The 16,253-nt window shown below is 35.4% G+C and overlaps 1 protein-coding gene across 4 annotated transcripts in view; it reads right to left on the bottom strand.

The window, feature by feature from the left end:
- Positions 1 to 16,253, bottom strand: part of KLHL8 (kelch like family member 8) — a 53,569-nt gene that overhangs the window by 10,135 nt on the left and 27,181 nt on the right. For all 4 annotated transcript variants that reach the window (XM_070458161.1, XM_020905988.2, XM_070458162.1 and 1 more), the window contains 5 exons: positions 10,528 to 11,076; positions 9,164 to 9,350; positions 4,974 to 5,117; positions 3,954 to 4,065; positions 112 to 280 (listed from right to left, as the gene is read on the bottom strand). In XM_070458161.1, coding sequence (XP_070314262.1) covers positions 112 to 280; positions 3,954 to 4,065; positions 4,974 to 5,117; positions 9,164 to 9,350; positions 10,528 to 11,076 — 1,161 coding nt within the window. The remainder of the gene's footprint in view (positions 1 to 111; positions 281 to 3,953; positions 4,066 to 4,973; positions 5,118 to 9,163; positions 9,351 to 10,527; positions 11,077 to 16,253) is intronic.

Raw genomic sequence — 16,253 nt, 5'->3', positions numbered from 1 at the left:
TAATCTGGTGTGTAATCTGCATACTGGAGATATGAATGTACCAGACCCTTTCTTACTAAGTCAGGGATGGAATACAATGCAATCCAGTGACCAAGCTGGGATGTAACCCACCACGAGAGCCACGGAGCCAACGCCTCCACGGGGGGTATTCATTGGTGCCACTGTACTCCACTGGTCAGATTCTATGTCATATCTCTCCACATCATTGAAGCAAGTGTTGTCATCTAACCCTCCAATGGCATAAATTGGGCCTCCCAAGGAAGCCAAGGCAATTCCTCGCCTGCAAAAAAACAGAACACGCTTTTGCATTCTGACTTGTTTCCAGAAAAAAGGCAGCAAAAAAAGTGTGCTAATGCATTCATTTATCACCTTAAATGTCAATGTGGCTTTTTCTCACATTATTTTTCGATTTATCAAAGCTTCTGAGTAGATGGCTACAGAGTTGTCAAATTGTGCGATTCTATGTGAACAGTGCCCTCTGGAGTTTTATACTGCATAGCCTACACAGATTAAGGGCTTCCCTGGTGGCTCAGTGGTAAAAGAACCACGCAGTGCAGGAGACACAGGTTTGATCTGTGGGTCAGGAAGATCCCCTGGAAAAGGAAATGGCAACCCACTCCAGCATTCTTGCCTGGAAAATCCCATGGAGAGAGAAGCCTGGTGGGCTACAGTCTATAGGTTTGCAAAAAGAGTTGGACACAACTTAGTGACTAAACAACAAATACAGGTTAAACTTAAATGAAAGAATAAAGGAAAATCCAACAAAACACTATAAATGGAGTCTGAAAGATTCAATTAGTACAACAGTCAGCTGCAGAAGTGAGAGGCTGATGAACTGACAAAAATGGTTTGCTAGAGAGGTCAAAGTTAATCTCATTACTAAATTCATGTAACTGCAGAGCACATTTTGTTCCAGTATTTCATCACATCACATAGAGTGAGTGAGTGACAGTCGCTCAGTCGTGTCCAACTCTTTGCAACCCCGTGGACTTTCAGTCCATGGAATTCTCCAGGCCAGAACACTGGAGTGAGTAGCCTATCCCTTCTCCAGGGGATCTTCCCAACCCAGGAATTGAACTGGGGTCTCCTGCATTATCAGTTTTATATTACAAGCTTTATATCACATTGCTTTACTTCTGAAGGGCATCTATTTATCTTGGAACAGAAGAGACTTAGCCTAAGTGAAAAGCTAATTCATCAGAATGGTGACTGGAAAAAAAAATTGTATCAAAAAAATTACATCAATTTTTTAAAAAAATGACATCAAAAGTTGAACTTTTCTAAAACCTATCTGTCACTGACTTGGTGTGTACTCTGCATAAGGTATATTGTTTAAACCTATAACTACCTTATTTCTTCATCTGTCCATTTGAGAAGGAGCAGACACAGCTGATAAAAGGAGTCAATACCGTAATGCACTGAGAACAGTGACTGACCCACAGTCAGTGCTCTGTATTAGCTGTCGTCATCACTGGAGAGAGCTGCTGCTCTACTGACAGTCTAACTCTCAGTTTATCAAGATAGTACTCTGGAAAGAATTCTTAAACATAACATTATCCTTCATTTCATTTCCTTAACCTCTTTTCCATTGAGTATAAAGCAGTGACTTATAAAATACTGTTATAAAAACTTCCAGGTGTGGGTGAACACATATGTGCACTCTAGAACATACAGGTGTTATGTCATGACATAAGTGAGTGTAATTCCCCTGACCCTTCACCCCTTAAACTACAAAGGCATAAAACATTTCTGATTGCTTCCTACAGCTTCCTTCATGAGTGCATTCTTCTCTATTCCATCACTGAATTGTGAAGTTCTCTAAGGCCTCTTATCACCCTACACTCTCTCTATAGACAATCTGATTCTTTCCATGGATTTATGACAATACTAATATATATTTCCAGACATACATCCAACTTCTACTTCAAATCTGTCTGGATCTTCAACCTTAACTTTAATCTAAAGTGAAGCTTACTGTCCACCTCCCTGTGCTAGGCAGATTATAAGATGCCTCTCTCCACAATATTCACTCTCTAGTTTTACTCCTGATTATGCTACATTATGTGGCAAGATAGAGATGATGTGAACCGGCCTGATTTAAACACATAAGCCCTATAAAAGCAGAGATGTTTCTTCATCTGGTAGCAGAAGACAGGTCAGAAACTCAAAGAACGGGGTGGATTCTGCAAGCTGTTTGCTTGTTTGAAGATGGAGGGGAACACCTGGAAAGGCCTAAGTAAGAGTGGCCTCTAGGAGCTGAGTGACCCCTGGCCTTCAGCCAGTAAAAACAAACTCCGTCCTTCAATCGCAAAGAGCTGAATTTTATCCATAACCTAAATGACCTGGAAGCAGTTTCTTCCCCAGAACCTCCATTAGAGTCTACAGCCTACACCTTGATCTTGACTTCTGAGACTGTAGGTGGAAAAGTTGGTTAAAATTGCTGGACTTCTCACCTATGAAACTGACATTACGATATCCATTCTCAAGCATCTTTTACTTATGTGGTGCTAACATTATTACCCATGTAATTACGTCTATTTCTATCTCGCCTTTTAGAGTGTAAGCTCCATGGAGGTAGAGAGACCTTGGCTATCTTATTTACTGCTGTATCTTCAGCACTTGATATATCTTGCAAAGGGCACTTAAGTATTTACTGAAAAGTAAATTAACCCCTAGAGATGCTCTGTTAGGATGATGGGTTTCAATAAAACTATAACTTGAACAAACACCAGTATCCATTCTACTGAAAAGATAAAAAAGAAAGGGGAGGACAATAAAGAAAACCATTTAACACCTGAGTATGATCTTGGAGTGCACACTGAAACAATCATTTGGGGGATACAAATTATAGAAGCAAATAATGTGAGGAAATAATTGCAGTTATATTATTCTGTATACAGTTGGAAAGGTATGGCAGCATTCAGGGCATATTTTATAAGACTAAAGAAATTCAACTGCTATTTTGTTAGACAAGTTTCACTCAATTCTCAGCTAAAAAATCAGCTTAGCAGATAAACAGGCAAGGATATAAAAATTAAAAATGTACTTTAGGATTTTCTCCCCTTTTTTAATTCACTTGTTGGAATTTAAACCATTGATTTGTAGTTGCCATGTAGCATAAATCAAGCCCTACTAAAGTATTAAAAGGTCATTTATAGATAAGTAGCATAGCAGCATATGTTAAGAATAGGGATTTTCCTAGTAAGATTCCTTCTCTTCATAAGTGGGAAAAGATGGCCAAAATCTTTTCACGTTTCCATCTAATTTTCCATATTTTTAAAATTTATTTTTAATTGGAGGATACTTGCCTTATAATATTGTGTTGGCTTCTGCCACACATCGACATGAATCAGTCACAGGTGTACATGTGTCCGGATCCCTCTTGAGCCTCCCTCCCACCCCTCTAGGTCATCACAGAGGACGAGTTTTGAGCTCCTTGCATCATATAGCAAATTCCTACTGGCTATCTATTTTACGTACAATAATGTCTATGTTTCATTGTTACTCTATTTGTCCACTAATTTTTCATATTTTTACCACATAAGAAAACTCAGTTAAGAACACTGTTAAATTAATCAAGAAGAGAAAATTAAATGGCAGTGGATCCCCATGTACAAAATTATTTCAGTTGAGAACCTCTACTACATAGGAACTCAACTATTTTTTAATCTTTTCTGAAAATCTAAAATTATTTAAAAATAAAAACTTAAAACAACAAATGCTCAGGTGTAAGTCAAAATGATGACAACCATTATCACACTCAAAGACATGATTCTATTCTTGATTCTCAGGAAAATTTCTAAAATTAGAGTCATATTGGATGCTTCAACAAAATGTGTTTAAGAAGTTATTTAAAGTTTCTAAAAATGTAAAGAGTGAAAAATTAGCTCTTTCAGATACAGGAAGTTTTATTTTCCACCAACAAATAACAATAAATGTCCACACTGACCTACCTCTTTGTGTTCATTGATGCCTTCATCATCCATTTATTAGTGAGAGGATCAAACATCTCCATGCTACCTAAATGTTCATTGCCATCATGTCCACCCACTGCATACACTTTACCTGTCAAGTAGAGAAGTATTTTCATGTGATTCCAAATAAATTTATATATTGAATATATAATTAAAATAGCATGATAAATTAACTTTTAACAAATATTCTTCTATTCAACATTATGATGTCACTTCAGTAGTCAAATGAAAGTAAATGTAAGATTCTACTAATAAAACATCTGAAAAATTCTATTTTACAAGAAGTTATTTAAATGCTTATACAGTATTGCACCCCTAGGTTTCTCCACTTTTTATTATTTATTAGACAAAATCACTAGTCATCCTTACAAAGAACATTTAATAAAATGAAATGTTTTTATATAAATAAAATATAAAACCCTTAATACATCGAACCTGTTCTAAATGAAACAAAAATTGGAACTACTACATACCAAAATGTTAGCCATAACTAGGTATTACAGATGATTTTTATTTTTTATTACAATGTTTTTATATTTTCCCCAAAGCATTTATAACTTTTATAATCATAAGTGATTTTTTAAAGTCTCCAAATAATTTATCTATGACTTTGCAATTAATCCACTTTTATTAATTTAAAAAAACCTTATTTCAAAAATAATAGGGTGGGCATACATGGGTACAGAAAAAAAGCTGATATATACTTACTATTTGGGTTCAATAAATATTTTTGTTTAGTTTGGTTATTTTGTGAAAACTCAGAAAAATTTAACTCCCTTTTCCTTAATACTCATCTCCTATTAAGCATCTATATGCAAGAGACTGTACACAGAGCATCTTTGGGCAAAAAGTAAATATTCACCACCCAAATAATTTATTGATATACTGAAACATATTTTACAATGTAGGAATTTTCTTCAGAAAGAAATTCCCAAAGTTCAAATATTTAACAGGAGCACTGTGATGACGCGATGGGATTTCACCCAAAAGCAGACCCACCTTCCACTGAGATTACACCCACATGTCGCCTTCGACTGTTCATTTCTGGTCCAAAGAACCAACTGTTTTTGTTGATAGAATAGCATTCAATACTGCGGAAGGGGTCACCCGATCCACCTCGACCACCTACACAAAACAGCACACCTAAAGGTAAAACCACAAGATATAGGTTAAAATCACAGCTCCCTAATTTTTTTTTCTTACAGTTAATTTTATTTTTATCTTTTATTTTTGACCTCGCCACACAACTTGTGAGATGTTAGTTCCCCAACCAGGGACTGAACCCAGGCCCTTGGCAGTGACAGCCCTGGATCACCAGGGAATTCCCCCTAATTTAAAAAAAAATATTTTAAGGTGTAGAAAGAAACTTAGGAAGTCAAAATTTTGATTAACAGGAAAAAAAAAAGTTACTTGGGTAGCATTTAATATCACTATACTACTAAAAATCTAATTTTAATTTTTCCCCTGATTTGAACTTCTCAAAGAACAGGATCACTGACTCAATGGACATGAGTTTGAGCAAACTCTGGGAGATAGAGAAGGTCAGGGAAGCCTGGTGTGCTGCAGTCCATGGGGTCACAGAGTCAAACATGACTGAATGACTGAACAACAAAAGGATTAACATCAGTTTTCTCTGCTTGCTAACGCCCCTCTACAATATGCTGAGATCCTCACACACCCTGATAAACTGCTCTTGTTAATAAAGTCATGACAAAATTCAACAAGCTCATAATTTTTGACTGAATACAACATTTGATATACTGATCACCCTGTTTTTTGGAAACTCAACTCTCTTGATTTCCGTAATGTCAAAAAGTCTCCTTTTGTCTCCAATCATTTCTCTTTCCTATGTTTTCTATGCTTCATTCTCAGCCTGCTTCTCACATATTTCATACTCACAATGGGAAAAGTTCAATCCTTTGACTAAAATTTCCATCGTATCATAATGCCTTCCAAAATACATTTCTAGGTCACGTTTCCACTTGGTGTCCCAGAGGCACCTCATACCCCACACAGAAGGGTCTTCCTTCCTCACCTATGTAAACATCCTCTTCCTTCCCTGAGATGTACTTTCACCGCACTGTTATCCGCACTGCCACCCTCAGTTCAGAGCCTCATCAGCTGTTACTGCAAAATCCTGTTCTCTTACCACTCAGTGCTCTTTTCTGCTTTCAGATTGTCAACAGAATAATTCAAAGGCTCTTTCAACAGCCTGTCATACCTGTATCAGTAATCATTAAAAATTTTCACTAACTGTTTTAAAATGGTGAACTGTACAGCAGAAACAAACACAACATTGTAAAACTATACTCCATTAAAAATTAACTTTAGAAGGTTAAAATGGCAATTTTTATATGCATTTTACCACATTGTTTAAAAAGAAAAAATCAACACTTTATTCTCATTCAGAATCACCAGGAGAACTTCATAAAACACAAGATGGCTGGGCCTGACCTTTCCCCACTCCCAAGAGTTTGATTCAGTGGGTTTGGGTAGGTCCAAAGTTATGAATTTCTAAAAAGCTCCTAAGTGAATGCTGATGCTGTTGGTCAAGAGGCCACCACTTGCCTCCTACTATGAGAACCTCTGCTCTACAAGATAAAGCCTTAGTACGGCATAATGGCCTTGCGGGGTCTATAACCCGATTCTCTCTCTTACCTTAATGTTCAAGCTCCTGCGTCAGCCCATAGAGTGATCATCCTCAATGCTCTGACAGCAACTTCTGGAAACTACCATTCATACTGGCACCCAGAAAAACAACTATTACTGAAAACTAAGACTGGGGGTTACTTTCTCTATAAAACCTTTGCTGGCCCTTCTAAAATAAAAATAACCACTCTTTTTGCTTCCCTCTCTATTTTGTGATTTTATCAAAGCACCTATAACACTTTATTGCATTTACTTACTCATATGTCTATTTCTCTAGATCAGACTGAAAGTTCTCTCAAAACAGGAATGGCTATGTTCTATTTTTGTTTGCATTTGTTTTCTTCTTAATACTATTTTAAAAAATAATTTTTATTTATTTTTGGCTGCACTGGGTCTTCGCTGCTGTGCATATAGGCTTTTGTGAGTTGCAGTGCCTGGGCTTCTCACTGGGGTGGCTAGTCTTGTCCTGGAGCTCAGGGCGTGTGTATAGGGCTCTAGGGCATGTAGGCTTCAGAAGTTGTGGCCCAAGGGCTCTAGAGCTTGGCCTCAGAAGTCGTGGTGCTTGGGCATAGTTGCCCTGCAGCATGTGGGATCTTCCCAGGCCGAGGATGGAGTCAGTGTCCTTTGCATTGGCTGGCAGACTCTCAACCACTGGACAGTACCAGGGAAGTCCTATGTTTGCATTTCTAATGCCTAAGTGAGAACTTGGCACACACAGACACTGAATAAATGTTTGCTGAAATGACTGCATAAAATGAGTGACCAGAACTGCTTGTGCCATCTTTTTCAACTAATTCAATATTTTAAAAGTTGGAGAAATTTAAAGTTGAAAGAGACTTTAAAGATCACATAACCAAAATTATTTATAAATAAACTGAAGCCTTCAGAGATTATGAAATCTGCCCCAAATTACAGATGCTTAATGGCACAGCTGGAATTACAATCCAAGACTATAATCTCAACTACCAATTAGATTTTAGTTAAGTGGACCCTAATATTTCAGCTATATAGATCATCCAGGAATATGACATGGAATGGAAAAAATTAAAATGAAGATCAGGACACAAATCCTTTCTCCATTGTTCCATGTGGCCCTGTGCATTTTTTGACCCTCTCTGATTTTTTTTTTCCTTATCCATAAGACAGAGTAACACCATCTTTCTAATAAGGATCAAATCCTTCACTAAGTTCTTGCAATCATGTAAGAGATCATGGATATGAGGGTCTAATATACGTTTGGCATATAATATAGACTGCCAAGATCTTTGAATTTACATCTGAATCTGAAGAATTAAACACCTTAACCCTTGAAACAGGATTCACAGCTAAAAAAAATTACACTTCAAAAATTTAATACTTGATATCAACCTATAAAGAGGGAAAATAAATAAGCCATCCTTTTCATGTTACACTAATTATTTAGAAGAACTATAGACTGGTTCCAAATTGGGAAAGGAGTACATCAAGGTTGCATATTGTCACCCTGCTTATTTAACTTATATGCAGAGTACATCATGTGAAATACCAGGCTGGATGAAGCACAAGCTGGAATCAGATGGTTGCATGTCATCACCGACTCAAAGGACATGTGTTTGAGCAAGCTCCAGGAGATGGTGAAGGACAGGGAAGCCTGGTGTGCTGCAGTCCATGGGGTCACAGAGTTGGACACGACTGAGTGACCGAACAACAACTTCCTCATAGGCAGATCTACCACGTTCAAACTTTCTTCATACTATTTAGATAAAATCCCACTATTCATGATCATGCATTGCCTTTTTTTTTTAGGTTATTTCACGAATCTCTTTATTTAATAACCCCATTAGGCCACAGGAGATGTACAGGAAGTCTCTGTTCAGACTACTGACTCCTAAATTCATAGGCCACACTTACTTCCCCTTGTCCCATATTCTTTATGAAGAGTAACGTAAGTGAACATACTTATTTTCTCATAAAAACTATGACAAATAAAGGCAAAACTACTTGCCTCTCAAGTATAAGAGCTTTATATTCTAAGAGTCTAATATAGTCTATTATACTAACATTAGATGTATTTAGTACCTTGTTTTGCTGTGGTGAAATGAAAAAACAAATATTTAAAAATATAACATGTATCAAGCTCCATGCCTGGTACCTGTGATACAAACCTATTAAGATACTTACTTGTCTTTGAAGGGCTCAAAACATGTCAAATTTCAGTGCAACACAGTGAAAAAAGCGCAATGCAAGTGTCATTTAAGCAAAAATGACAGAGGAACTAACTCTGCTTAGAGGAAATCAAAAAGACTCTCAAGAAAGAGATAGTTCAGCAGACTCCTCAGAGTGTATATGTCTTGTTATGGCTTTTTAAAAAATTGGCTTATTAATAAAACTATCTGAAGTCATGTACGATAAAAATTCATACATAACCTTATTTGCCAATTACTATTTTGAGACAATCGATACTAAATCATCTTACAATCAGGTTTAGACATTCACAGAACAACCCTCAAAAAGAACAAAACTCCTTCCAGCAGAGTTGATAAAATGAGTAATTTAATTACCAGCAGTATGTTTCCTTGGGGTAGTCCGAATAGAGTATTCGAAGTCAGGTACTGCTCTGCTACTCAAGTGAAGGTGGTAATTTCTTGCTTCATCTAATAAATCTCTACATTTTAGATTTTGTTTGACAATCTGTTCTTTTGCCACAACACCCATGAGAAAGTCAACTGGCAACAGCGGCAAACGAACCTAAGATCATGAATAGTTGCAGATATAAATATAAGTTGCAATTGGATAGCTCATTCTCTACTTTCACTGCAGCAATGTTCTCCTCAAATCTCATTTACTTTCTAACATGTGCATGAAGTTCACTGTGCCAAGTTCTAAAGCAACTCCCAGTACTGGTCGGTACTAATGAAATCAGATTATATGTTAACTATATCCTCCCCTTTAAACAGATTTAAGTAGATTGGATAAAATAATTCAATTGTCTTAATTCAAGCTACTTATTCACTTCCAAAAATGGTACTGTCATAATCCTAAGGCCCCTTGCTGTTAAAGAAAACGTACAATCAAAACACAATTATGCTGCTATGTTTGTTTGCCTTTTAATGCTAAGACCAAACATATGCAAATGTGATTTCTTACACACACACACATGCTCATATCTGAAGCAAAGAGGTGTTGTTTTCTTCAACTTGGAAGGTTATACTCAGGAATAATCCCCTTCTTTCAGTAGAGGCACTCACCATTCTTCTCTTAAAGATGCATTGACTGTCTAGTATATTAAAGGGATGATCAAACCCCATAATGTGATTCTGAGTTAAAGGCACACACACATACACAAATATATGATACAGGTGCAAGATAATAAAACTTTTTGGTTTTGTAGACCAACTTACTGTTAAGGTAATTCTAAGGCCTATTTGTCATCTCCCTATCTAAGAAAACTCCTATTGATAGGAAAAGTAAACAAAAAGAGACATTTTTGAAGCTACAAATGGTGAGGGAAGAAAACAAAGTGATGTCTTATTAATTCTTTCGAGAACAAATCTATATGCACTAGGAACAGATAAACTTTCATTAGCAAAGCAGTTCAGTAAGTTTAGAAACTTTATATTATAAAACAATAGTTATAAATTAATTTAGAGCTGTTTCCTCAGAACATTTCAGCATAAATAAAATATTCATTACTACTATCTCAAAGGGGCTTTGTAAATATTCAAGTTAAAAAGAAGGTAGTGACATTTCTAATTCAAATATAGCATGTTCAGACTTATCCTTAAATGGTACAGGAAAGTGAGAGTCAAAGCTATTTTCACATTATATTACAGCAATCGATAATCCCCACCTTTTATGGTAAATGGAACATGCTGATTTGTTTCCCTATCATTTCCTTTCTATATACAATCTTATTTGTCCCCACCTGTGCAAGTGTTTCATCCAACCACTTGGGATGATGCTGAGGATTGGCAAGAAGCCACTTGATAGCAGCACTATAGACCTGCTTTTCATTCTCAATGTTTAGGTCACTGGAGGACAAAAGCTTATGGAGATGCTGAGGCGACACACTCACGAAGTCTTCACACTCCACCACTTCAGTAAAATGCTCACAGGCATACTGATCCGCCATGTCCATTAAGTCTATTCGATTGTGACTTTCTGCAAAGGCTCTTACCGCCAGACAGTTGGAGGGATGAAAATGTAACTTCATGTATTCACAACAAGCTCTAGCCACCAGTTCAACCTGTAGAATACAGGCTGCATATAAGAGAGGCTGGACATTGTCAACTGTCAAAGTGAGCCGTGAAGAATAGACAAACTTTACCAAGTCTTCTATTGCATCACCATCAAAATCTCTTATTTCAATCAGTGTTTGCTTGGCTTCAGCCATTTCAGAGAGAAACATGGCTTTGAAGTAGGGAATAACACAAGCCAATGCCAGTTTGTGACAGGAGATTAGCTTTGAGCCAACCTGTTCAAAAGAAAAGAGCAGATATAGTTTAATATCAAAATAAACCTGAGATCGGCATAGAGGATATGCTGTAGCAGGGACAAAACCTCCAAACAATTTTAGTGCATTTAACAGTGTAATCCTTTGGTCACTTACTGTCAACCTAGGCTAATTTTTTAAAGTCAGTCAATTTTCTTCTTCCAAATTAGAGTCAAATCTTTTTTTTTAATTAGTTGGAGGCTAATTACTTTACAATATTGTAGTGGTTTTTGTCATACATTGACATGAATCAGCCATGGATATACATGTATTCCCCATCCCAATCCCCCCTCCCACCTCCCTCTCCACCCGATCCCTCTGGGTCTTCCCAGTGCACCAGGCGCGAGCACTTGTCTCATGCATCCAACCTGGGCTGGTGATCTGTTTCACCCTAGATAATATACATGTTTCAATACTGTTCTCTTGAAACATCCCACCCTCCTCTTCTCCCAGAGTCCAAAAGTCTGTTCTATACATCTGTGTCTTTTTTTCTGTTTTGCATATAGGGTTATCGTTACTATCTTTCTAAATTCCATATATATGTGTTAGTATACTGTAATGGTCTTTATCTTTCTGGCTTACTTCACTCTGTATAATGGGCTCCAGTTTCATCCATCTCATTAGAAGAATCAAATCTTTTATACATGTATCTATAATGTGCATATCATAAAACTAGATTTTTCTATATTATCTCACATTTCAGAAGTATTTTGTGAATTAATGAATAACAGCAAACATCACCTAGCACTTACTATGTATCAAGCACTATGTTTTCTTTAGGGTCTGAGTCTCTTTTTACTTTAAAACTTTTTTTCCACTTTTACTGACATCTAACATGGTTTAAGTTTGAGGTACCCAACATTATGATTTGATATTATATTTATATATATATATGGTGAAACGATTACCAGTTTTAGTAACTACCACCTAATATACATTTTTTTTTCTTTCTTATGAGAACTTTAAAAATCTACTCTCTTAGCTATTTTCAAATATACGACACAGTATTGCTAACTATCGTTACTGTCAGGCACTATTCATTCTGTTTTTCATATATTAACTGACTTCATTGTCCCAATGGTCCTATGAGTAGATACTATCATTATCCACAATTTATCACTGAGAAAACTGAAGCAGAGTAAGCAAATCAATATTTAGTAGTATTTATTATAAGCTTAACTGAAGTTTTTTCATTCCTATTTAAATCATTTTGAAATGATATTTTACAGAAATGTAATAAAGAACACTGAAACATCACCACTTTAACTGCTGAAAAATTAGAACGCTTTCCATAATTGCCATTATAAACACAGTAGTGAACTTTGTTGTAAGAGAATCTTTGTATCCACTTTCTATTAATAATTTCCTACATAAAATGGTAATGCAGCTTCAAAGTACAGTTTGGATACATATTGCTAAATTGTCCATTTCTGCTCTGCTTACAATACTTGTACCATATTCTGAGTATTAACTTGTTAAATATTTGCCAATTCAACAAATGAAGTCTCTCACTGTTTTAGTTTTATCTTTTACTAATATGATTGAATTAGTCATAAATTTTGGACTACTTTTATGTCTTCTATGAACTCTTTTCTATGAACTTTATTTGTAAGAATGCCTCAGACTTTTGGAATATTAGTCATTTGTCATACATATATTTCGAAACTTCTTTTCTAAGTGTGCTTTAAATTCATCCCCCATGGATTTTTATAATCAACCAACATTTCTCTTTATGACTTCTGCATGAGGTGCTATGCTTAAGTGGGAATCATTCTAATATTCCATACATATTTACTCCAGGTATTCTTTTTAGTATTCATGGCTTTATGTTTTCACAAATCTATTTCCATCTGGAAGTTCTTGATACTGAGAAGACATCTTTTTTTATTGAAGTATAGTTGCTGTATGTTACAGGTGTGCAATATTATGATTCACAATTTTTAAAGGTTATATTCTACTACAGTTCAGTTAAGTCACTCAGTTGTGTCCGATTCTTTGTGACCCCATGGACTGCAGCGTGCCAGGCTTCCCTGTCCATCATCAACTCTTGAAGCTTGCGCAAACTTATGTCCACCGAGTCGGTGATACCATCCATCTCCTCCTCTGTAATATTCTACTTACAGTTATTATAAAATATTGGCTATATTCCCCATGTTGTACAACATTTCCTTGTACTTATTCCATACATAAGTTTGTGCCTCTTACTTTTATCTTCTTTTTAACATAGTAGGTACCCAGTTTTCCCAGCACTGTATATTAATCAATAAGTAATAAGATAGTGGTGTTTTAGCAATTATCCTGTTTCCATGTAACATTTAGATTATGTAATGTAGTTGTGTTTTACTATCTGGGAACTAATTTTAAAATAAGAACTTCGAAAGAAAAGGCCTAAGGAATGTTACAAGGTACAAAATGGTTTTGCTTATAAATGCCCTTTGAGTTGCTCAGTCACGTCCCGACTCTTTGTGACCCCATGGACTGTAGCCCTCCAGGCTCCTGTGTCCATGAGATTCTCCAGGCAAGAGTACTGGAGTGGGTTGCCATTTCCTCCTCCAGGGGATCTTCCCGACCAGGATCTAATCTGTGTCTCTTGTGGTGGCAGGCATGCTCTCTACCACTGAGCCATGTAGGAAGCACCAATAACTGAACAATTTTTCAACTGATTTAATCTTTACATTTTTACTACTTTTTAAAAACTTGGCTATCCTGTGAACTATTCTTTTACAAACTATTGTTCTTACGTAGATTTACTTCATTTCTAAGTATTAATTGTATAACCCCATTAACATGAATTGTTGAAAACATACTAAATTTTAAAAAAACCATTAAAACAAAAACTAAAGTATACATTAAGTTAAAGTGTTTACAGTTATGCCACTTAACAGTAACTCAAAATAAATGTCTGAGGACTACATTGAAATAAAAGTCCATAAGACACACAGCAGGAGAGAAAAAGCCTATATACCCAAGTCTCCTTTTACATCCATTTATAAGCTGTATTTTAATTTTTCAGTTTAATCCCATGTAGTAATTTTGCCTTTTTTTAGCTCAATTACCTAGTTTTTTCAATAATCCACCAATTTTAATCAGTCTGAGTAGCCAAAAACATGTTTAATTGTCAAAGTCAAGAAGGGGTTAAATGTTTAAGACTCAAGAAAATGTCTTGACTTGCAGTGAATTACCATATCACAATGTCTAGTCACATTCACTGTTCTACAATGTTATCTCACATTTACTTTAAAAACTTGCACAATGAAAATAATAAATTTTAAGTAGCATTTTGGTGGTCAAATAAATAAGGATCTATGGATATAAATACTCAAATATCCCTTCTTCTGACCAATATGGAAAAAAATCAAAATATTGACTTACTAGTTGAATGGACAAAAGTAGAAGTGATCATCATTTTATTAGAGTTAACAGAATACTGAAGTGTAAAATCACTTTCTCCTTTATCATTTCTTCTATTAGGTTATGTCTGCTTTCCAGTCAGGAACGGTTACATTTATAAGGATAATAACTTTAATCATTTTTACCTCTTGGAAGTACACTAGTCTAGTGGAACTCGAATATTTTGTTTCTCTGCAATCTTTCAGAGCACTATTCTTACCTGATCAGCTGAAAATTTTGATGGCAAATAATTATAACACTTAGAGTCTTGAACATGTTCATTAGAATCTTATAAATACTTATTTAAAAAAAAAAAATCACAGGAACTTCCCTGGTGGTCCAGTGGCTAAGACTTGGTACTCCCAATGCAAGGATCTGGGTTCAGTCCCTGGTTGGGGAACTGGATCCCCCATGCCACAACTAGGACCCGGTGAAGCCAAATAAATAAATATTTAAAAGAAAATTTTAAACATCACAGAAACATGCAGTTTCAAAATAAGCAGCTAAATAATATGAATGAAACATATCTCAGTGGTGGCATCAAGAGATGATGGAAGGGGTTGTCCTCCTTTAATAATCTCTATCAACCTCTTCAGGTAAATTAACTATGATCTTTAAAAAGGACAATGAAAAAAATTAAAAAGACAATGACATTGCCTCAGACTAAATAAAGCATAAATAAAAGCATCTTTACAGATGCTATTCTTGTTGATCTGTGACATATAATCTTAAGTATTATGAGTGCTATGCAATACCCCTTTTGAGACAATTTCCCTGTCTGTTCCCCAACCAAACTGTTGCCCTTAAGAATCTTCCCTCATTTATAATGTTAGTGTTACCAAGAGATTTGTTGTTTAAAAATATTTTCACTAATAAACATAATATATAAATAAGTTTTACCTTTCTGGTAAAGCTGGCATGACCTTAAGATAATATATAATCTCCTATGTGAAGCCTTTCCAATCACCTCTCAGACATAATTAATAGATCCTGTCCTTTGCTTCCATAAAAACGTCATAAAATGACAGTTACTAAATTGTATTTTAGTTAGCTGTATATGTGTCTATCTCCAGCTAAAGCTTAAACTCCCTCAATGCAAGTATAGCATATTATTCAGATTTATTTATACTCTCTGTGTACTGTGGTAAGACCTTTGTAAATAATGTTAAATGAACTTACTTGTTGTTTCCAATTTAGGTGCTCACTTTGGAATTTAAAAATACACTAATGGCCTTACATATGAATAATAAAACAAATTTTGATAACTGCCTTTCTGAAATGTTTGTCCTAAAAGCAATAATGATCAAAGGAAGCATGCTAATAGAAAAAAGGAGATGAACACTTCAAAGTATAATCCTCAAGGTTATATGAATGCAAAAAGTGAAGTTTATATTGAGCAAAGCATTATAAACTACCCATAATCCTACTGGGTTTAGTTTTTTTTATTATATGATAGTTAAATTCTGAAAGTTTAAAAAATATTGAATTAGAATTAAGAAATAAATCCAATAACAGACCTGCTAAAAGACTGTAATTCCTCCTAATGACAGCAACAGAATATACCATAGCAGCATTATCTGACCTCTTTGGAACAATAACAGTAGTATACATAATGATCCTAAGAATTGATTACTTATTATTTAATGTATTAAGCACTGTTCTAAGGGCTTTACATGTTAACTCACTTATTCCTCACAAAAATTGAATCATAATATTATAGTTGAAAAATTAAAATCATAAAATTATGAAGCTTCTCATTCCTAAATGAC

Source organism: Odocoileus virginianus, chromosome 29, assembly GCF_023699985.2.
Source record: "Odocoileus virginianus isolate 20LAN1187 ecotype Illinois chromosome 29, Ovbor_1.2, whole genome shotgun sequence".
NCBI classification, from domain to species: Eukaryota; Metazoa; Chordata; class Mammalia; order Artiodactyla; family Cervidae; genus Odocoileus; species Odocoileus virginianus.
This window is presented reverse-complemented; position numbering and strand designations above follow the sequence as displayed.